Source organism: Episyrphus balteatus, chromosome 1 (assembly GCF_945859705.1).
Source record: "Episyrphus balteatus chromosome 1, idEpiBalt1.1, whole genome shotgun sequence".
Lineage (NCBI taxonomy): Eukaryota > Metazoa > Arthropoda > Insecta > Diptera > Syrphidae > Episyrphus > Episyrphus balteatus.
In genome coordinates this window covers 121,620,585-121,645,356 of record NC_079134.1, presented here as the reverse complement: position 1 = coordinate 121,645,356, position 24,772 = coordinate 121,620,585, and the positions used below count along the sequence as shown (strand labels likewise).

At 32.2% G+C, this 24,772-nt stretch overlaps 1 protein-coding gene across 2 annotated transcripts; it reads left to right on the top strand.

Annotated features, from left to right (window-relative positions):
* Window positions 1–410: 410 nt before the first annotated feature.
* LOC129919248 (exportin-1) lies at window positions 411–18,600 on the top strand. Of its 2 annotated transcripts, none has more exons than XM_056000106.1 (7): window positions 411–621; window positions 7,160–8,833; window positions 10,749–11,119; window positions 11,186–11,665; window positions 11,738–12,070; window positions 12,147–12,512; window positions 18,350–18,600. In XM_056000106.1, exons 2-7 carry the CDS (start codon window positions 7,327–7,329, stop codon window positions 18,497–18,499), a joined length of 3,207 nt encoding a protein of 1,068 aa, XP_055856081.1. In that variant the 5' UTR covers window positions 411–621; window positions 7,160–7,326; the 3' UTR covers window positions 18,500–18,600. The 2 variants fall into 2 exon arrangements, with proteins under 2 accessions (XP_055856081.1, XP_055856086.1); XM_056000111.1 differs by lacking the exon at window positions 411–621 and adding an exon at window positions 928–1,128.
* Window positions 18,601–24,772: the final 6,172 nt, after the last annotated feature.

Below are 24,772 nucleotides of genomic sequence, written 5' to 3'. Positions count from 1 at the left end.
GTTCGATCTGCGTACCATCAGGCATTAATTTATAAAATGTCATTTGAAAAAATTATAAATTGAAAAATAACAAATTTTCTTCGTATTTCTTCTCGGAAAATTGTAGATAATTGCTAAAAAATTTGTGGTGTGCGCGGCTTTTCGGTTTTTGTGCGTTTTTTGTCGGTAATTTAAAACAATTAAGAATTACGGTAGCTGACATACAAAATTTTTAACTGATGTTATTTTTTAATTGTATCGGAATGTGAATACCTACCAAGTGTAGTCTCCCCTTTACATTTCATAATCACCCTATACATTTTCATTTGAACTACACACGCCATTTAAACAAATCCCCCACTGAACACACTTCCATTCGCAACCTATCTCGCTGAACGCACTTTTTTTTCATTTTTTTTTTTTTTGGTTTGTGTGTGTGGATTTCGTTAATACGAAACCTGACATCTTTGCTAGGTAGAGCTGAATACTTTTTTTTGTTAAAAAATATAAAAATTTTGTTAAATATTGAGTACATAAGTGATTAAAATATAAATCATCTAATCAAAATAAATAATTCTATCTATGTGGATATAAAAGTTGTTTATGAAATAAAACCCATTTAAACAAAAAAAAAAATTTAATGTAAGTATAGTTTCACCTCTCATGCGGAATTTCTTTTGCATGCGATATAAATGTGGATTGCACCTTTATTATTTTTGATGCAACTTAAAATGTTATAATTTTCCTTTATATATTGTTTTAAGTTTATTAAGTATGTTAATATTAATTTAAATATTTTATTAATAATTTGCCGCTGTAAGTTTTTTTCTTTATTTCCCACCAACATAAATTTTATCAAAAAAAAAAAGCGTTCGTTCGTCTCTCTGCAGAGGACTATGGCGACGGAAAGCTAAATGTCAGTTGTGAAGTTGTGATGTGAGTGTCGTTGTCGTCGTCGAGTTGAGTCGAGTAAAGGCAAAGGCCTGGCATGTTGCAAATCAAGAGAAAGAATCCAAAAATGCATTTGTTTGGCTTGCAAATTCTTTCTTTATACAAAATATTGGCGGTTTTTATTCTTAAAATTTATTTACTTAAATCAATTTCCCAAAAGGAAGATTTTAATTTTTCATGAATACTTATAGATCCTTGGTAAAAAACAAAACATTTGAAACATCTTTTTTTCCCAAGCCATTTGCATATTATAAATTCCTTTACTTATCTGCGTTTTTTTTTTCTACCTGATTGTATTTCGTACAAATGTTACGAAATAAAGTAAGTTTTGAGTACCGTATGATGGATTTGATTGTTCTTAAAAAAAGAAAGATTGACCATCATCCGGGAAAACTGAACAACACGCGCCTTTTTGAATAGAATAAAATGAAACTAGAACCATTGTGCTATTATGTTGATCTCAACATAAAGTTTATGTATGTGGAGTATAGTAGCTAGGTATCTATTTTATCAATTTTGGATAGAATTTATTTTTTTGTCAATAAATTTTTGTCTGTTAGCTCGATACGCTTGATACGTTCGATCACTTTAAATAAACAATCTTGATTTTTGTTTATGGTAACATATATATATATTATAAGTAATGGTTTTAGTAAGTAAGTATCTATCTATATATGTATCTAGAACGCAATTTCACTTTGTGGGAAAATTAGTTTGATTATTTTCTTGTAAACTTCTAACAAAAAAAAAAAAAAAAAAAACTTGTCGATTGCTTTTCAGATTGAAATTATAAGTTTGGTAGAAATGAATGAGAAATTTGATATTATTTTAAAGTCCTTAGTTCTTTTTGTCGTTCAAAGTCTCAAAAAAAAAAAAAAAACATTAACTTTTAGTCAGTCTGATTAAAAAAAATCATATTCACGGGCCGGCAAATAGTTAGTCCAAAGGTAAAACTGGAAATTTATAAAATTTGTGAAATGATGTTTTTTTATGAAAATAGTTATGTCTTTTAAATTCGCAGGATAAACTCATGAAGTAACTATAGAATATTTTTTTCGATGCAAAATATTGTGGCGTAAGCTCGCAGATGTATTTTGGAACCACAAAATACAGCTATTCTTTTCTCTCAGTTGAAAACTGATTTCATTGAATAAAGTTCTTATGTCGAATTTTTTTGAACCACTTGCAGTCGCTACTAAAATCGCTGCTAAAGTCGAAACTTTATAGTTGTTTAGGAAATTTTAGTTTGGTTTGACTTTTTGTATTTGGCAAAATTGTAATGTTTGTGAAAATCTGTGTAAATCCGTCTCAAAAAAGAGATTTAAAAAGGATCGATTCTTCGGGAAAAAGTAGCGAATTTTTTTTCATTGGAATTCATTTAAGGAAAAAGTAGCGACAACAAGTCGACTGCAGATCGAATTTTTGGTTGTTTGGAATTCGACATTAGATTTAGAGCATTTGATTGATTGAACTAGAGTTCAAGTACAGCTTATCCAATATCGGTGTATTTTAAACTTGATCCAACCCAATTTGTACAACTGATCCCACATGTCTGGCAAAGTTTGTTCAAGATATTAAGGTTCAACTTTTTACAAAAGAAATTACATACATAAAAAAAAAGAAAATTATCAACACAAGTTACGAAGTTCATCTTTTGAATTTGGCAACAGTTGTTCTCTTCAATCTCAATATTGACGGAAGAGTAAAAAAAAAAAATGTTGCACTCTTTTCATGCGAAACAACCATTGGTGGAAAGTGGGGGTTTTCTACTAACATTGCACACTGGCTGTACAACTCGGTCATCAGACCGATACGGGGACAAAGCGATAAACTTAAACTTATCAAAGTCCAAAGGTCAGCTAGTACGCGTATAAGCGGTGCGCTAATGTCAACCACTTCTCATGGTCGTAGACTCCCAAACATCTCTAAGGGAGATGTTCGAACAGTTCAACATTCACCTCACATGGGTGTCGGGACGTAGAGACGTATAACAATGGACCCATGAGAGTTTAAGTGAGTCGGGTCTTTTCCCGACAGCCACTTTAAACAGTTGTTTTGCACTGTACAAAGCAGAAAAGTATAATTAAGTATTGTTCAATAAGATCTTTTTTATATAAACTGTTGATGGTCGGTGAATGTCGCTGTTTGGAACAGTTGGTTGAGTAATTTTTTGTATGAGAAATTGAGAAATATTACTCATCTGTATAATAACTGTCGTAACTCGACTTCTACGACTCTCAGAACGCTATTTTTTTGTCAAAGACAAATTTTCGAAAGACTCATAATTGGCGAAATTGGATAAAAAATGTAATGAAATATTTGACTGTTAACAGTCGAATTGTTTTTTCCTGAACACCGTTTATTTTTAATAAATATGATTTAAAATCATGAAAATATAAACCAGCATAAAAGTGTTCATATATGCGTTTCGCCCCGATGTAATGGTTGGGCTCATCATCGACTGTTAACAGTCAAATATTTCATCAATGCCATAGCAAGGCAATAAAAATAGCTACAATTTATCTTCGTTGAAGACTTGTAGCAACTATATTGCTCTATGCAGCTCGGATTATATGGAATCTCGATTTATTCGGGAAAATATGCGTCAAGACAAGGTGTAATGGTCATCTTCTGATGAGCCCAACCAATACATCGGGGCGAAACGCATATATGAACACTTTTATGCTGGTTTATATTTTCATGATTTTAAATCATTTTTATTAAAAAAATGTAATGCCCGTCGTATACCTAGCGTTCAAGGCATTCAACGCGAATTTAAAAAATTAATTATAAAAAAACGACGCCACTATACGTATACTTTTTAATTAAGTCGTTTAGCAGCGATCTCTAATTGTCTAAAACTCGTTGTTTGGATATAATTGAAATCACCATCAATTAGAATTTAAGGTTTTAAATTTGCGTTGAATGCATTGAGCGCTAGGGTTACGACGGGCATAAGTTGTCATTTAAGCATCATAATACTGACTCTTAAACGCCTTTAAAGCGTCTCGACAGAAATTTTGACGTGTCTCGTTCAAGTAATTGTCAATATTCAAAAATAAGTTGGTTTCAAAAACTAAATCCGCTATTCAATTCGATGATTCACTCATTCTGAAATTCAAAACAACAGTTTGAATCGCATGCACTCAATTCTTTACTTTTGAACCAGCCAATTAAGTTTGACATTTGAGTATCTATGTATTATTGATTATGATTTCAAATTGAGAAGAGAATTTCTCTTCTGAGAAGCGTTCTATCTTTCATTTTCGTGCCGATGAAACACTTGTGGATTGCTTCATTTATAGTTGAATTCTGGCTTCGAGAGCAAGGTGTTTTTGTGTCGTTTTAGTACGAATGTGTTATGTAATAAGGTTGATTGTGCGTTAAGGTCAGCATCCTTCGGGATACAAAGAACAATTTTTACAAGGGCTTCCGCCAATATTGACCACATATAAACAATTTCGTTTAAGGTTTTCTTTATAACATGTTTTTCACTCTCGCAGTGATTTTGTATGCAATTCTTCTAGTTTATTTGAATCTTTCGGTGTTCACAACATTGAAAACCATTCCTATTGAGTTCAAGATTTCCTTTAATAAAACGAAAAAAATTAATTAAGACACATAGGGCGGAATTCAGAGTCGTCCTTCAAGTAAAAATTTTACTCAAGTGAACATTTGCTCTTGCAATTGGCCCACTTCAGCTACTCGTTACGTTAAGAAAACCTAATTGTTATGTTTTTAATTTAAATAAAAAAAATTTATGTGACAAAAAGATGTTTTCAATTTTAATTTATTTGGTCCAATTTATTCACACTCCATTAAATTTAAAGTCGCCATTAAAAAAGGGAAATTTTAAAATTTGTATGCGATTTGACAGTTTTATAAGTTTTAATGGAGCCTTTAAAAATAATGGAGAGTGAATAAATTGGGCCTAAATAGTTAAATATTTCTTTTTAAACAAAATTTAACAAAAACAAAACAAAAAAAAAACAATGTAAAATACAACAAAAAAGCAACATGTAAGTCTTAAAAGTAACCAACTGAAAATTGAAACAAATAAGAAATAAAAACAAAAACGTTTTTTTTTTCATAATGTTAAATTAAAGATCAATAAAAACCAATGAAAAAGTGGTAAATAGCGTCGAAACGTTGGGAAAAAGATGAAATATTTTTTTTTTATTTGCATTTAAAATCAAATTGACCAAAATAGCCCGCATATTTATGTACTTAATATAAATCTACAAAAAAGATGTTCGATTTTTATTTACGAGCATTTAATATTAAAGTCTTATAGTCCTCCAATCATAAATAAATTATGATGTCATCATTCCTAATAAAATTTATAAACATAATTTTATTTTTATGTTGAAGGAAATAGTTGAATCACTTTTCATTGTGATTTTGATTGATTGATTTATATTTGTGGTGTAAGATGTACTGCGACCTGTAAGATCTCTTGTACCCCCATTTTATGCTATATGAGTTAGTACCTCATTTTATAGCTCCTCCTCTAACCTAATTCCTTTCATGAAATTGATTATTTGGGGTATTTTCAAAGAGTGCAATTTATCCTCTTCGACTTGGTAGCGACCCATGTGTTTAAATCTTTGGTGTATAAGTGCATTGCAACTACCCAGGATGTGATCTGGTGTTTCTTCTTTTTCGCTACAGAATCTACATGTTGCACTATTTGCTAAGCCCAAAACATGTAGGTGCCTCCTTAACTTACAGTGGCCCGTGAGGATCCCAGTGATTAACCTGAGATTGTTCCTACTAAGACTGATACATGATTTGAAACGCTCTCGGTTGTAGTTCCCGAGAAGCATTTTCGCTTGTCTCAGTTTTGGTAGTTCTGCCCAGTTTTTTGTTCTCCTGGTCTCCTCGTCTAGTTTTATTTTATTTTTAACAACATTTTCTCCTATTCCGCAATACGGTTCGGGTCCCATTAAAGGGGAATTTGCTCCCGTTTTTGCTAAAGAGTCCGCCTCCTCGTTTCCCTGGACACCAACGTGCCCAGGTACCCAGTGGAGAGTGACTTTGTTTATTTTGCCAAGTTCGTTAAGTTTTCCTATACACTCCAATACTAGCTTGGAGTTTCATTGTGATACAATTTTTGGTTCTATTCTTGGTACCTTTTTACGTATTGGGAAAATTTGAACAACCATTACTCTTTAAAATAATAATAAGTATCTAGAATGTGTCTTTGAATAAAACTAATTCAGCCTTTAACGAGAATACGCAAATGACGAAAAAAAAAAAAAACGTAACGCCATATTTCCGTTATCCGATTTGCTTGAGAAGAACTATAAAACTAGTTTCGATGTAATCACTGAGAGCATTACGTACAGAAAAGTATATTCGAAACCCTTACACGTTCTAAAGGAGAAAATTAAAAAAAAAAAACACAACTTTGGAAATTGCACCAAAAACTATATTTCAAGTAAATTTAATAACCCATTCAGGCTGTAAATATGAATCAATATACAGATTGACGAACAATATAAAGGCGCATGGTATAGTGAAAACTACTTTTACGTTGTTCTGCATCATCGTAATTTTAGTTTGGACTAAAAACTTCTAACAAATTCATTACGTAAAGTTTTGTAAAGAGCCAATAAATCCCCTCGTGTCTGATAATGGGAAACGTGGTTTCTCGTTTAATTTTTCGGTTTGAAAGAATAGAAGGGCATACATTTTTGATTTTCAAATAATTATTCCTTCGGCATTTGGCAGAATAGGATTTTTAGACAGGTTGGAATTTAAAAACCAGATTTACTTACGAATAGTATATTCTACTGTTGCAAAAATGTGGATTTATTATTTATTAATACATTTTTGGTGTCATTAGAATCAAAATTAAACATATCACAATCATGTATTTTTTTAATCTCTACCTCTATCTCTCCCTTCAAAAAACAACCTTACAACCAAGATATTCGCATCGACTTCATAGAAACGTTTATGACAACTTTGTCCCTTTCATTTTTACATTGTTTTTTTTTTTTTTTTACTATTTTACCTGCACTTACAAACTTATTCGTTAACGCACAAGAATGTTGCCTGTTAAATAAATCGAATAAAATCAACTATTTTGTACGTGTTTTTTGTTTTATAAAAGTTTAAGAGTCAGGATATGCAACGAAATAGGTCTATATTTGAACACATTTAATTTATTTTATATTCAAAAATTTGTATGTGAGTAAAATTATTTGTTTTTCTTTATTTTCAGCTTTCAAAATTTTTGGCGTGGTGGTGACAAGTGTACTGTTTCAGTAAACTTATCGAAACCGTATTGAAAATTTGTTTGCAGTAAACTTTTAAGCGTTACAATATTAAACATTCATAAGTATCAACATTTATTCCAAGAGAAAGGAACGATATTTCTTTTACAAAAAAATGGCGGTGATGTTAACGACAGAAGAAGCTAGCAAATTGTTAGACTTCTCGGAGAAACTAGATATCGGTCTTCTGGATAAAATTGTCGAATGTCTCTATAGTTCACAAGGGGAGCAACTACGTTTAGCACAAGACATTCTAACAACGCTCAAGGAACACCCAGATGCCTGGACTAGAGTTGATAGCATACTAGAGTATTCACAAAATCAGCAAACAAAGTTTTATGCTTTGCAAATTTTAGAAGAAGTCATCAAGACCCGTTGGAAAATTCTTCCAAGAAATCAATGTGAAGGCATCAAAAAATATGTTGTCGGCCTAATTATTAAAACATCATCCGATCAGGACACTATGGAAGCTAATAAGGTTTACTTAAATAAATTGAATATGATATTAGTGCAAATATTGAAAAGGGAATGGCCGAAAAATTGGAATACTTTTATTAGCGATATAGTTGGAGCCTCAAAAACGAACGAAAGTCTCTGTAAAAACAATATGGTTATATTGAAAAATTTGAGCGAAGAGGTATTTGATTTCTGTGGTGGACAGATAACTCAAACTAAAGCGAAACATTTGAAAGATGCTATGTGTTTTGAATTTTCGGAAATTTTTCAACTTTGTTCATTCGTCCTTGAAAGTTCTATGAATGCACCATTGATTGCAGTAACTCTCGATACTCTCTTGAGGTTTCTGAATTGGATCCCGCTAGGATATATTTTCGAAACCAAGCTAGTAGAAACTCTTATTTTTAAGTTTCTTAGTGTTCCTATGTTTCGCAATGTAACACTTAAATGTTTGGCAGAAATCTCTGGCCTGACTGTGCCTAACTATAATGCCAATTTTGTAAAACTCTTCAAAGATACAATGGAACAATTGGATCAAATGATTGGACAGAACACAAATATGAATCACATATACGCCAACGGTTGTGACATGGAACAAGAATTCGTTCAAAATTTGGCCATGTTCTTGTGCACTTTTCTTAAGGAGCATGGAAAACTTGTTGAAGATGTTAAGTATATTGAATATTTGAACAAAGCTTTGCTTTATTTGGTTATGATATCCGAAGTCGAAGATGTTGAGATATTTAAAATCTGTCTCGAATATTGGTACAGTCTTGTTGAGGATTTATATAATTCGGATGGTTTGAATTCAGTTCATATACAAACCGATGTGGTTTCTTTAGCGAAAAGAAGTTCATTTTCACGTCGCCGATTTTATGGAAGTATTTTATCTAAAGTTCGTTTTATAATGATTTCACGTATGGCCAAACCAGAAGAAGTGCTGGTAGTTGAGAACGAAAATGGCGAAGTTGTTCGGGAGTTCATGAAAGATACAAATGCTATCAATTTGTATAAAAACATGCGCGAGACACTTGTGTTTTTAACCCATTTGGATTATGCTGATACTGAGCGCATCATGACCCTAAAGCTCTTAAATCAAGTAAATGGAACTGAATTTTCATGGAAGAATTTGAACACACTTTGTTGGGCAATTGGATCGATTTCAGGTACATTGATATTAAATGTTTTGTTTATTATTATCGGCCGTGGTTTTTTTACAACTACTAGCAAAAACAAAAAAAAAATAGTTACTTCTGTATTTTGTTTTGTGTTTTAAATAAAAAACGAGCAACTACTGAGTTGTACAAAAAAAGATAGCTATTATTAAACTCAGTCACCAAATTTAAAGAATAAAACAATACAAAACAAAATAACCTGAAATTCCTGGCATTTTGCTTATTTAAACTGTCGAACCGTTAATACATTTTGGCCCGTTAATACAGGCAGAAAAATATGAAGAGAAATTTTAAATAGCACCCAATAACAGGCTTAAACGTGAATTTAGTCGAGATCGTAGACCACTTTTGTTTGTAATTTTGCACAACGCAGAAGTGCAGTGCCAATGTTTCGCAAGGTGATTGTCTCTTTAGCCTCGATTGGTGATTGTAGTAGAAGATCCCACCACAGGAAAACCTTCTCTCATCGTTATACCAATTGAAAGTTATATTTTCCTAGCGATATCCTGTTTTTTTTTTTTTGAGTTTTTTTTCGACTCGACACTGCTTTTAGGGCGGAGGCGGGGTGCCAGGATGAAAATAATGTTTTTAATGACGTCACAGTAATGTTTAAAGTGACGTCAGTGAGTAAATGCGTTGGGCCATTTCGTTGACTACATGGTGGTCTAATGTCTTTAATAAATTAATCTTTGATTCCTCAGACCATTAGATATCCCGAATTTTATTCTTTCTATTAAAAAGATACTGCTGTGATGTATTTCCAACTTAGATTTTTTTTTTACAATGGAAACTTCATCACCATGGGTAGTTTATTTCCCAAGAACCTTCTACTTAATACTGAAGTTATTAAAGCTTAGGTCCGTTTTTGATTTAGGTTTAAGGGGTTGGTTAATCTTTACAGACTTTGCCTTACGCAGATCAGTAGAATCATCAGTTTTGTATGGCCTTCCTCGTGTTCCTAAGTACTGACCTATTTTAATGCATTTGTGATCATGTTTTGAGTACAATCAACCTATCTGGCGATTGTTTTAAATGTGTTTTCTTCGCTTCTAAGCATTTTTTAAATTTTTCCTCCCTAATCAAAACAATGTGGATAATTTAAACAATTTAAAATAAATTAAAACAAACATGTTGGAACATATTTCTTGAGTCATTTTGGTGGGACTTGTTTCACTAGTTTCCAACCAAATCAAACCCTTTCCAAAACTCCTTTTTCACACCTATTCGGCCCTATCGTGAATCTCCAGGGGAATTTTGTTTCTCAGATCATTTTTTCCCTCGGAATTTTTTGTGCGATCGTGAATCTTCCTCGGAATTTATTTCCAGGGAACAAAAAATCTTATGACATGACAGCTAAATTTCCCTGAAAAATTCCGAGGGAAACTTTTCATAATCATTTTTGTTCCCATTTTCAAAACATGCGAACCATTCCCACGGAAATTTTTATTCACGATAACCCCATTATTTTGAACACCACTGTACTTGGTTTGACTGCTGACCTTTTTGTTTGTAAGACTTCACAGTGCGTTTATGTTTATAAAATATATTTTAGTTATAAACAAGTATTTTGTAGTCCCAAACAAGTAAAAGTGCAGTCATATTGTACTCACCTTCATATAAAAGTGGAAAGTTCTGGTACAACTATTTTAAGACCCTTACTTTCTTCCTTGGGTTGCTAATCAGAAAAATGTGATGGCTAAAGAGAGATCATATCTAGCGTTATTGTAAATCGTTTTTAACAACCACAATTTCGATCGGCAATCGCAGATACAGTCAATGTTTTTTCTCAAATTTTTAATAATTGAGCAGTGACTATTTTAAAGTGATTACCAGAACATATGCGTCTATTTTATAACTCAGAAGTCAATTATGTATTTAAAAAAAATATGTATTCATTAAATTCCAGGTGCTTTCAGCGAAGAAGATGAAAAACGGTTTTTAGTCACCGTCATCAAAGATTTACTTGGCCTTTGTGAGCAGAAAAAAGGCAAAGATAATAAAGCAATAATTGCCTCCAATATAATGTACGTTGTTGGACAATATCCGAGATTCTTGCGGGCTCACTGGAAGTTTTTAAAAACTGTGGTCAATAAATTATTTGAATTCATGCATGAGACACACGATGGCGTTCAGGATATGGCCTGTGATACATTTATAAAAATAGCAATCAAATGCAGAAGGCACTTTGTAACAATTCAACCAAACGAAGCATGTACTTTCATCGATGAAATCTTAAGTACAATGAGTTCGATTATATGTGACTTGCAACCGCAGCAGGTAAATAAACATTTTTGGTCACCTATTTTTATTTCATAATATTTAATTTATTTTCTTTTAAAATAGGTGCATACATTTTATGAAGCTGTGGGTCACATGATTGCTACAAGCACAGACCAAGTCCAGCAAGATGCATTAATCGAAAAGTATATGTTATTGCCCAATCAAGTTTGGGATGAAATAATCTCGAGAGCATCTAAGAATGTAGACTTCTTAAAAAATATGTCTGCTGTCAAGCAACTGGGAAGCATTTTGAAAACTAATGTTGCGGCATGTAAAGCCCTTGGGCATGCTTACGTTATACAACTGGGAAGGATCTACTTAGACATGCTAAATGTTTACAAAATAACATCGGAAAATATTATCCAGGCTATAGCTCTGAATGGAATTAATGTAAATAACCAGCCGCTCATCAAAGCCATGCACGTAGTTAAGAAGGAGACCCTTAACTTGATTTCGGAATGGGTACTGCGCTCAAATGACAACCAAATGGTCATGGAGAACTTTATTCCTCCGCTTTTAAGTGCTGTGCTTCTCGATTATCAGGTTTAGTTGATATACATTTTTTTGCAAGTTGAATGGTTTTTGAATATTTTTGTCTTTGAAATTCTCTTTTAGCGTTGCAAAATCCCAGCAGCTCGTGAGCCAAAAGTTCTCAGTACAATGGCTGTTATAGTGTGCAAACTAAAGGCCCACATCACAAATGAAGTACCAAAAATTTTCGATGCTGTTTTTGAGTGCACTCTTGATATGATCAATAAAAACTTCGAAGATCATCCCCAGCATAGAATAAGCTTCTATGAACTTCTCCAGGCAACAAATGCCCATTGTTTTAAGGCATTTTTGAATATACCACCAGCCCAGTTTAAACTTGTGTTTGATTCTGTTGTTTGGGCCTTTAAGCATACAATGCGAAATGTGGCTGATATGGGTCTATATATTTTGTACAAGGTTAATATTCATTTTTTTCGTGTCTCGATTATTAAAATTTGCAACATTACACATGTTTTTTTTTTTTTCTTAATAGATGTTACAGAACTTGGAACAACATCCCCAGGCTGCACAAAGTTTTTATCAAACCTATTTCACAGATATTTTAATGCAAATATTTTCTGTTGTAACTGATACTTCTCATACAGCTGGATTAGCTATTCATGCAACAATTTTGGCATACATGTTCTCCCTGGTAGAAAATAATAAGATAACCGTCAACCTTGGCCCAATACCAGACAATATAATATTCGTCCAGGAATATGTGGCCTCACTTCTGAAATCCGCATTTAACCATTTAACTGATCAACAAATCAAAGTGTTTGTAACCGGCTTGTTTAATTTAGATGCAAATATTCCTGCTTTTAAAGAACACCTTAGAGATTTCTTAATTCAAATTCGGGTAAGTTCAAAATGTTTTTGTTTTTTTTTTTTTTTAATTTTAATTCTGTTTTAATGAATTATGTACGTACTAGGTAACATTTAGTAAGTCGAATAAGTTCCGAATAACATTTTGTATACATGTATCAGCAAAATAACAAGTGAAAAAAACAACTATAGAGTCACAGGCTATAGCTGTATGTCTCGCATATCCACGAAGCCGAAATTTTTTGCAAATAGCTATTGCCATGTCTTTGCCCTTAGGCAATTAGGTCTTACGTCACAAAATTTCTGTTTTGGATTCTTGATTTTTTAATTTAGTATCAAAAACTTAAATCTGAGACAACTGCTTCATACGAAAATAAGAGGTCCAAAACTCTAAAAGTTCGATAACTTCTCGAGTTTTGAACCGCATTTCTCATGCATTTCAAACTCATATTTTCTCTCGAACCGCGAAACACGACTCGCTATACAATTCTCCATTTTCTATTGTATTATACTCTGTCCAGTCAGGATTGTATGCTCCGTCAATTCAACGACCAAGCGAAATTGGCTGTAACCATTTTGAACAAAGAACATGCACATAGGAACATCTGTTAACGAAGTTGTTTTTTTTTTTTTGTCTAAATCAACTCAAATAAATAACCATAAAAATAAGATTAAATAAGTCCTATGTTTGGAAAAGGCTTGGCACAAAAAAGACACATGTTTAAAAGAAACACCAAGATTTAAGACTTGTTCAGTCATAGGTAACAAAGTCTTTGCGTACAATTGCTTATAACGTGAACGAAAGTTATTTCCAAGGGCTGTTTTCCTTATCTGAGGTCCACGTCTTGACACCTTTTACATGCCCATTCTGTAGGTGGGTTTAGGGTGATAACAAATTCATTAGACTTGTTCGTTGATTAAATGCGAATCGCTTTGCTAAATCAATCGAAAATTGAGTAAAAAATCAATACTTGTGACCTCTAAATGGCTGCAACCTATTCTGACTATTGTGAAAGGATTCTCTTAAGTTTGCAGAACCCTAAAGGCAAACTATTTCCCTTTTCCTTGTGAAGTTTGAGTACATTCTTAAAAGCAGTTATTTAAAAACGAAAATCGGAAGTGTTGCTTGTCGTAAAATGTTGTACTATTTTTACTTGCTTTATAAGGGAGGTATTGGTTTTGTGTCAACTACAAATTCGAGGTTTTAATCAAAACTAACGTTACGATGGTGGAGAAGTCCGAAAAAGTGATTTTCGAAGTCCCTTCCATCGGTGTGTACGTCCATCTGTATTTTGTACTCATTTCCACAGTCTAAACGGGTCGATGGGTTTTCATCAAATTTGGTACAGATGATTGTTATAGAATTCTAAAAGTTTTTTTTTTTATCTCGCTTAGAACATGTATGTACCTTAGGGTGGGTCAAAAAAATCGAAATTCGTTTTTTCGATTTTGTACTCCGAAAAATCGATTGCACACCTCTAGAATATACACCTGTAGAAAAAAAATCATTTTTTTATTAATTGACTTTTTATCAAATTTTTTTACATATTCTGTAGAAAATTGAACGCTCTACAAAAAAGACCTTATACACTCTTTTCAATTATCTAACCGTTTAGTAGATATTTGAGGTCCAAAAATCGAGAAAATCTTTAAAAATTCGTTTTTTGTTCTTAATTTTGTAACAAATTGAAAAATTATAATAATCAAACGCGCATGACATATTCTTGTAGAAAACAGATTGCTCCACAAAAAAGGTCTTATTAACTTTTTTTTATTAATTTAACCATTCTAAAGAATTTCGATTTTTTTTGACCCACCCTAATGTATGTACCTCCCATACAAAATTTTCAATTTATTGCAATTTTATCGAAAACGGCTTAAACGAAGTATGTACAGTTGTGTTCAAAATAATAGTAGTGGCTGCATCAAAAAAACATTTTTTATAATTACGGTGCTTCTACGGTTAAAAATTTAGTTTCTTTGATGTCAAAGTTTGTAACGGTCAATTACTGATAAATGTATCATAGTTTCAAAATGAAAAAGAAGGTTCCAAATAATTTTTCATTGACTTTTGGTTGTTCTTTCTAATTTGACCTGTTCAAAATAATAGTAGTTAAAGTTATTTTTGAAGAATTTAAAAGCGGTTTATAATATAGAATATTTATTTTTGGTTTAAAAGTAAGTACTCATATAATATGAACAATTTTTCAACAAAAAACGATTTGTTTCGGTTTTAATCTATTTAAAGTTCGAAGAGCAAAACACTGCAGTTCGGATAACGGAAACTTTTACGAAAGCTGCTTGAAGAAGGGAAAACCTACTTGGAAATTCAAGGTTATATAAGGATGCTCCCCTACAATGGTAGCCAATGCAATAAACTCAACGAAAAACCCGAAACGTGCGGTAGAAAAAGAAAAAAGACCGTCGTAGATGACAGGCGTATTGTCCAGATGAGCAAAGCTGAGCCTTCAGCATCGTCGTTTCGAATCCAGAAGGCTTTAAGCCTGGATTGCAGTGCAGTGAACATTCGGAGGCGACTGTTAGAGACTAATTTGTACGCTTGAAGTTCACATAAAGTACCGCTGTTAACAAAGAAATATGTTAAAATACTAAAATTTTCGACCCTCCATGTTTAACTTTTTCCGTCGTATACTTTGGAACATATTCCGTATTGGGTGGACGTCGGACGTATTCTGGAGATCCAGTACCACCAAAGAGGACAAATTTGCTCGCATCAGTAAACAATATGTTACGCTATTACTTCGCTGGCCAGTTTATGTAATCTTTTACAAACTGGATACGCTTTTTAACATGTTTCACAGAACTTTTCGTGGACTTCAAGCGTACAAATTAGTCTCTAACAGTCGCCTCCGAATGTTCACTGCACTGCAATCCAGGCTTAAAGCCTTCTGGATTCGAAACGACGATGCTGAAGGCTCAGCTTTGCTCATCTGGACAGTACGCCTGTCATCTACGACGGTCTTTTTTCTTTTTCTACCGCGCGTTTGGGGTTTTTCGTTGAGTTTATTGCATTGGCTACCATTGCAGGGGAGCATTCTCATAAAACCTTGAATTTCCAAGTAGGTTTTCCCTTCTTCAAGCAGCTTTCGTAAAAGTTTCCGCTATCCGAACTGCAGTGTTTTGCACTTCGAACTTTAAATAGATTAAAACCGAAACAAATCGTTTTTTGTTGAAAAATTGTTCCTATTATATGAGTACTTACTTTTAAACCAAAAATAAATATTCTATGTTATAAACCGCTTTTAAATTCTTCAAAAATAACTTTAACTACTATTATTTTGAGCAGGTCAAATTAGAAAGAACAACCAAAAGTCAATGAAAAATTATTTGGAACCTTCTTTTTCATTTTAAAACTATGATACATTTATTAGTAATTGACCGTTACAAACTTTGACATCAAAGAAACTAAATTTTTAACCGTAGAAGCACCGTAATTATAAAAAATGTTATTTTGATGCAGGCACTACTATTATTTTGAACACAGCTGTATATGTACGGAAAAGTGAAAAACAATGTTCTAAAAAAATTATACTTGGCACCATTTTTCAGTGCAAGTTTTCAATAGAAACAAATCTTTGCTATGTTAAAATAAATTGTACTAAGCAAAAACTTTTCTTTTGTTTTAATTTTCTAATTAATGTTGAAAATACCATGAAAGAATAGAATAGAATATTTTTGGGGTAAGGTATAAATTGCATCAAGACGGACAGCAAGTCCAAATTTAACAAATTATTTACTTCACGAATGTTTTAAAATAAAATGCTGTTGAAAAATTAGCATATTTTCACATTTTTAAAATCAGTTTTTAGGTTAAGGGCCATTCTGCTAGAGACGATAATAATTTCTAAATTTCAATATTTTTAATTTTATTGTAATGATAACAAGTAAAATAACTGTATTTAATAAAAACAAGCAAAAATGAGGCCAAATTTAACAGGAACATTTGTTTTTTTTGCGCTTGGCAAGGCTTTAAAGAAAAAAGAGTTGGTACGAGAAAAAAATATTTTGTTGGTGTATTCCCTATCGTAAATTATTTTCGGTTACCTTGTAAACGTGTTGCACTCGCGATGTTGCACCCGTGATAGCTTCGAATTTAAATTCCTCTTTGTAGTTTGCTCATTGTATTCTTTTTCTTATTTATTTTTTGTGTTTTAAGATTATTGATTTATAGTCATTCGATATATCGTCGGCACAAAGCCAAAACCGCGAATCTGCATTTTTGGACATTTTCACTTTAATGCGTCATTTAACTTGTTCTCGGTCCCTCTATCCACTGCTTCGACCCCAATCATCCATCTGTTGCCTGAAAGCCTAAAATATCAATTTCCGTAGCACGAGTTCCCATAAGATTGCATGCATTTCCAAAACTTTGAAGCCATTTTTCTCAAAACTACAATTTTGCAGATTCGTGGTTTTGGCGTTGTGCCCACGATATGTGAGTAAATGATCAAAAGTGTTTGAAAATTAACAGACTTTTATGTTAAAACTAGCTGACCCTGCGGACTTCGTTCCGCCTTTCCAAGTATTTGTTTTCAAATTTTAGCCCTGTAATGTGTTAAACTTTTTCCGGTTCACTCGGTTCGGTTGATATGTGGAGCACAAATAACTTGACTACAGCGCAACGGCAACCTACAGTGTCTAATTATAACACAAAACCTGTCTGGGGCAAACCTTATCACACACACAAAATTTCACAAAAAATATCCAGTCATTCGACCCCAAAACAAAAACGGATTTTGAATTAAACTTGACAACAGCGCCACCTACCGGGTCCAATTATAACACAATACCTGTCTCAGATGGACCTTATCGCACACACAAAATTTCACAAAAATCTATTCAGTCTTTCGACCCCAAATACGGAATTTGCATATACATAACTTGACAACAGCGCCACCTACCGGGTCCAATTATAACACAAAACCTGTCTCGGATAGACCTTATCGCATACACAAAATTTCACAAAAATCTGTTCAGTCATTCGACCCCAGATACGGAATTTGCATATAACTTGACAACAGCGCCACCTACCGGGTCCAATTATAACACAAAACCTGTCTCGGATAGACCTTATCGCATACACAAAATTTCACAAAAATCTGTTCAGTCATTCGACCCCAGATACGGAATTTGCATATAACTTGACAACAGCGCCACCTACCGGGTCCAATTATAACACAAAACCCGTCTCGGATAGACCTTATCGCACACACAAAATTTCACAAAAATCTGTTCAGTCATTCGACCCCAAATACGGAATTTGCATATAACTTGACAACAGCGCCACCTACTGGGTCCAATTATAAAACAAAACCTGTCTCGGATGGACCTTATCACCCCCACCAAATTTCAGAAAAATCTATCAAGTCGTTTAGAAGGAGTAGGCTCACAAACAAACGCACAGGAGAATTATATATATAAGATATAAAAAGGTAGGGCCGATTTTGTTGCACCCGCGATCGCACTTTGAACGCTTCCTAGTGACGATTTACTTATTTAATTTAAATTTTATAGCTAAATCAAGAATAAATATATTTGTATTTGTTTGTAAATAAGCTTCGAATGAGTATAAATGTTGCACACGCGATAATGGAATTGCCCTTAACTTAAAGATATTAGTTATTACTGCGATTTTTTAAAAAGTCTTCATCTATAAGCCCCTTTTTTTCTGAATTTATACTTTAAGAAACTGGTATAACTAATAGCTCATAAGTCATAATGTCATCGAAAAATCTTGGTTTTTTCATAGAAGTATAACCTACATAATGATATAATTTGAACATACATACATAATTATTTGGAACTATTTTTTTTAATACAATCTAATTTATTTTTGTTTATTTTCTGTAGGAAGTAACTGGCGAAGACGACTCCGATTTATATTTGGAGGAACGCGAGGCAGCTCTACGTGAGGAACAAGCTAGCAAAAGACAAATGCAGCGCGCTGTGCCTGGAATGTTAAACCCGCACGAACTGCCAGAAGATATGCAGGACGAATAAGTTATTTAATTGTATTTTAGTTCTTGAGAAAAAAATGTTGAAATTGAATAACTGTCGAAGTATGAATGTAATATATATTGGAATAAATTTTATTCAAAATATATGATATGTATTGTGAATTCAATTAATATTAATTTGTTACCACACACACTGATCCAGTGATTACGACTAAGAATAAAGTGATGACGTCATTAAAATTTAGTCTAAATAAACAAACAAAAAAAAAAAAGAATGTAAACGAAAAATATTGTTGGCACCGTACATTTTAAATAAAACTACTGTAAAACAAATTTTTAAGCCTTTCTTAGCATGTTTTTAGTAAAAAAAAATTAAACAAAGGTAGTACATCGACCAACTCACGATGAGTAAAATAGTTTTTGGCTTTGCATGTAGTGAGAAATTGAGAATTTTTAAACAACCCTCTCAGCATGTCTCTCATTCTTGGATCTTACCATACAAATGGGTAAAATGAAGCAACATCACCTGAAACTGTTCTTAAAAACATTCTTTTGTAAACTCCGCACAGTTACCCGTAAATGCAAACGAGGTTGTAATCAAACTGGTTGTCTATGTTCATTCATTATGACCTGCTAATCCCTAGAAAAATTTGGCGAACCAAAGTTTTTGGATGTACATATAATAAGCAATTCAGAGTTTCAAAAATAAAATGGACACATTCAGCCCGATTCTGAAGATCTGCATACATTTTAAATTTAAAACAAATAAAAGATGTTGTAGAAATTCCAATTCAATTTCCAGAATTTCAAAAAAATAGAATTTCTCAAACATCTTTAATAAGTAAACATTTGGTCAAATAACTCATAAAAAAATGTTACACATACGCCACAGTAACCTAAATTGTTAGGTTATTATTTTGGCAATTGTCTTTCGATCTTAAAGAATGGGTACATTCTGGTGGAATTTCCTTATTTTTTATTTGAAATCAAGTCTATAGGAAGTTTCATTTTCGTCTGCCCCTTATCTCAAAATATTAGACAGTAAAATACGTGAGTGGTGTTTGGTAGAAACGTGATAACTCAAATAAGAAAATGTCGTTAAAAATTTTATAAAATCGTAAGAACCATTTAAGAAAAGTAATTTCGTATAAATAGTTCTTTTTTTTGCAAACAAAATTTTAAGAGTAAAATAATAAATTCTTTGTAACCAGAAATTCATTAAATTGTTTTGGTAAATTTTTGTTTTAAGGACATACAAAAAATTAATAAACCCCAGTTAAACCTTAGTCCTACGAATAAAAGTTTTTTTTTTATATTGACATTTATTCTTCTGATAGTCCGATTGAAAAATCAGGGCTTGGAATATAATTTTTAGATTAGGTGAAAATAAAAGTTCTTTTTTAAGTCTAAAGAGTCTAACAGCATTTTTACAATTTTTTGATGAATTTTTGTTAAAAAAAAAAATTGAAAAGGAACAATTAACAACTTTTTTTTAAACTGCAATAAAAATCAGCGCTTAATAAATACTATAAAAATATCTATAAAGGCTAGACCACATCGGAGGGTATATGCGGTGGCGGTAAAAGTAATTGTATGAGAAAAAAAATGGAAAGTTAAAGTTCCATTGTGGAATTTTTTTCATACAATTACCCGTACCGCTACCGCATACACCCTCCGGTGGTGTGGTCTAGCCCTAAGTCTTATACAAGGCTTTTCTGATTTCAATTCGATTTCTAAATTCTCCCGTTTACATATTTTTGCATACATTCGAAGTGCGCTAGGCGTTCCGTATTTAATCGGGAAAAACGTTTCTGATAAATTCTCTTAACGCAGCCAAAACAAATCGACCCCAAAAATCCGTTTTTTTTTTTGTTGTTTATGTTTTCAATGGCATTTTTGTGCAATAGCTATTTATACACCATCTATAAGTAAAAGTATCTTGCGTTAATTTTCAAATTTTTTTTGAGGTTATGTAAATGAATGATGGAAAGAAAAGTTACGGCCAATTTCTTCACAGAGTCCTAACGCTAGTACTGGTCCTAGTCCTAAAGTTAGTACTCAAATCGGTATCAACTCATTTCTTGACTCAGGTACTAAGCCTTAGAACTGTCAATTTAGGACCCAGTACTAGTAAGGACTCGGTACTAGCTAGCTCCTCAAAATCAGCTAGGACCTGGTTATTATACCAATCGTTAGTACTCAAATCGGTACCAAGTGATTTCTTCACAAAAGTCCTAAGCCCTAGTACTGTCAAATTGGTACCGAGTATTAGTTAGGACTCGGTATAAGTTAGGACCTCAAAATCGGTAGTCTAGCGCTTAGTACTTGAATAAATGCAGATTTTTTAATTTCTTGGTTTTCGCTCAACATGTGATTAAAATTTTATTGAATTATTTTTTTTTTTAATTAACCATAAACACCTGAAGTGAGAAATGCAATGCCGAAACGGGAACAATGGACAAAAGAACACTTTTTCATGAACAAGTACCAAAAAAATATTTCCATTTTGTTCGATCTTTCCAAAATCGACAACCAAGTCAAGAAAGATGGTCTTTATGTAGACGTTCTGTATTAGCATTCCTCGACGTCCGACTGAGCTGCAAGCCACTTACGAGTAAATAACAATAAGACATAAAAAGCAGAAGCCTACGGCTACCTCGAACTTGCCTATAAATCAGGATAAAATTTTTCCCGCAATGTAGTAAAAAAGACACAGGACATGTTTTTCTTAAATTTTAGTTTTTATAAAAATACTAGCTAACCCCCACCTGCTTCGCTGAGTGCACATTTAAAAAAAAATAGAACCTGTTTGAAAATAAATTAAAACCGAAAAAACTGGTTTATTTTAATGAACATTAACCAATTTATTGTAATTTAAGCAGTTATTGGACATTGTTAATGGAATAATGGCACTTGATTCTGAAGGCCGAATTACACTTCAAAGCAATTTATAAGTGCATTTCCAAGTATTAAAACAAATTACAAAAATCATGCTTGGCTGAGTGAACGTGCAATAATGGCTGGTACAAATAAAAATGTTTCTGAAATCAATGCAACAATTTTAAACTATATCAAATGTACCATTTTTTGCCTACAAATCGGTTGACCCTATCACAAAAATGAATGCAATGTATCAAATTACCAAACGGAGTTTTTGAATTAATCGGGTATACCAGGACTGCCTCAACATCATTTAGCGCAGAAAGAAGTAGCGCCCATTATAATGCTTCGGAACATACAGCCACCTAAACTTTGCAATGTACAAGACTTGTCTTGAAGAAGTTAATGACAAATCTAATTGAAGCTACCATTTTTTGTGAAAAATTCAAAGGCGAAGATGTGTTGATTCGTCAAGGTCCAATGATTCTGTCAGATTTCCCATTTGAATTCAAGCGTCTTCAATTTTCTGTAACATTGGCATTTACTATAACCTTAAATAAGGCACAAGGTCTATCTTTTAAAATATGTGGTATTAATTTAGAGAATCCTGTTTTTTCTCATGGTCAACCTAATGTTGACTGTTTGCGGGTAAGAAAACCATCTGCTCTATTTACATAGATAAAAGATGGAAAAACAAAAAGTGGTGTGTATCAAAAAGCCTTGCCATATCATTAGGCCCAAGCGAAATAAAATGCACGAACTTGCTCTGAGAGTTCAAGTTGATTAAATTTTCAAGACTTTTTATATAGAAATTTTGGAAATGTAGGTACCTACATTATATAAAAAAAATTTTAAAAAACATAAAATTCGTTTTTTAAAAGAAAAAAAAAAACAAAATCTGAAATCAAATTGCCCTCCAAAATAAGTATGCAATTTTATTTGATATATTAAGGTGTATTTTTAGAAAACGAATTTTCAAAAACGCGGTTTTTTAAACTAATTTTTTATAAATAATTTTTTGGAAAAAAAAGTTTAAAAAAAAATTGGTAGGCCATTTTGTAAAAATCACTCATCAACATCTAAAACCAAAATTTCAAAAAAATCCAATGTCCCGTTTTCCAAAATTTGATTATTCAAAAAAAAATTTTCAAATTTTTTTTAAAAATCCAAAAATATTTTTTTTTGAAAATTTTATTTTTGGCTTATATTAAAATTATATAAATGCTTTTTTAGAAAAAGTTTCGTTGAAATCCAATAAGTAGTTTCGGAGTAAATTGGATTAAAAAAAAAAAACGGTTCTATGGCAGGTACCGTTAATAATGATTTTCAAAATAAAATTTTTTTATTGAAAGATAGACCTTTTTGTAAAACTTTTATTTGAATTTTTTGACAAAATCGTTGGAGCCGTTTTCGAGATATTTCAATTTTACTAATATCGGTATATGGCAAGTACCGTTTTTTTGGTCCAAAAAAAATAATTCCCAAAACCCCTCTGGAGAGTCGCCAAATAACGCTACATACCAAGTTTGACATAATTCGGTTCATCCGTTTAGGCTGTAGCTTCGTTTACAGACAGACAGACAGACGGACTTCCGGGATCCACTTTTTTGGCATTCTCTATCATCGTAATGTCAGGGGGAAAAATGTTATCTCAACTTTTTTTTTGTACGAATGCAAAACTTGATATATAGTACCTACATATATCACAACTAAAAATAAAATTTTTTGGTGCATGCTGAAGAATTTTTAAAGTTTTTGTCGAAATGTCTTAAATTTTTTTTTGTCCTGCGCGTGAATTCCATAGGAAACGTCTTTTGGAGCTTTTCCCTTTTTGTACTTTATTTTGTATCAGAAAGTATGAATTCTTTGACTTTTTTAAGACTATAAACAATAATAATTATTATTTTGAAAGCCTGTCTTAATATATTTTTTTTTACAAATTAAGCTTAGTTAAACTTTTTAATAAGCTAGGGAGTTTCTTCACTCGTACAAATTGACAGCTATGTGAAGATGGGAGAAAAGGTATTATTTTTTTTTTATACAAACCATCTACATATTAATACCTTTCAAACAAAACAAAAATTACCAAAATCGGACCAGCCAAACGCGAGTTTATCGGCCACACACACTTAACGAACTCTCATTTATATATAAGAAGAATATAGTATGTACATGTATGTTTTTTTTGAAACTGACACCAACCTAATGGCTTTGCTGCATAAAGGTCGGAGATCCGTTTATACCTCGAGTACTTGAATGACACTTTTGTCGTTTTTGGGGACCTGTATCTCTGCATTGTCTGTTTACCAAATCATACATTTCTTCACTCATCAATTCATTCTTGACTGAAAGTTCTTGATAAAAAATCAAATTTCTTTTGCTTCTTGTTAAGTTTAGCCACATTTTTTTTAATTATTTTTTCAATATTCTTTTTATTATTTTTTACTTTTTGTCTAAATTTGTTTTGTTAAATTCCTTTAAATATCAAAATAAATTATTTCAAACATCAAAATATTGTCAAAATGACAGTTAATTCTTAGTACTGCTTTGTGATTTTAGGTCAGGTCCTATAAATGTGAAGAAATGCTCAGGTACTAACTTTTCGTTAGGACCGAGTACTAGTGCTAGGACCTGGTCTAGTTAGACCGGGTACTAGGCTGACTTAGGACTGATGTGAAGAAATTGGCCGTTAGACTTTTGAATTAGCTACGAATTTTACATATATTTTTTTCGATAAGAGGGGTGTTTTTGCCAGATATCCTTAAAAACTTTTTTTTTTAACTCAGTTCTTTTTATTCCTTGTCCACCCCTCTTGTAATTTTTCCCTTATCCACACCATTAATCCTAAATAAATAATAATAATAGATTCCTACCTAAAATTAAATAATTTGCGTTACATTAGGTGTGTTTTTTTGTTTATGTATTGTATATAGATTTTGTGCAAAAAAACGACATCGAGATATTTGAAATCAAAACAATTTACGTGTTAAAAACAACAAAAACTTTATCTGTATAGATTTTTGAAAAATCCAGATATTATCCAGATTTTACTATCTCTCGATAAAAACAGTAGTGCCAGGGTACTTTATTTGTTGTGTTAAAGGTATTTTATGCAGAAATATCTAAAAATATTAACAACAAAAAAAAAACTGAGAAAATGGGGTTTGAAACGATGTCGTTTTTTTTGCACAAAATCTATATAGATAAACAAAAAAACACACCTATTAATTAATTGTCATTCATATGATTTTTTTGCATCCTATAATAATAAATAGAAATAAATTCCGAGGGAGATTCACGATCGTAAAATAGTTTTCGAGGGAAACAAAATTCTTTTAGAGAAAGGTTTTTTAGAAGTATTTAAATGTACCGTTATAATTTTTTTAGTTTTGTCGTAAACGAATTAAACGTTTTTGACTAAAAAAAAATCAAAAGT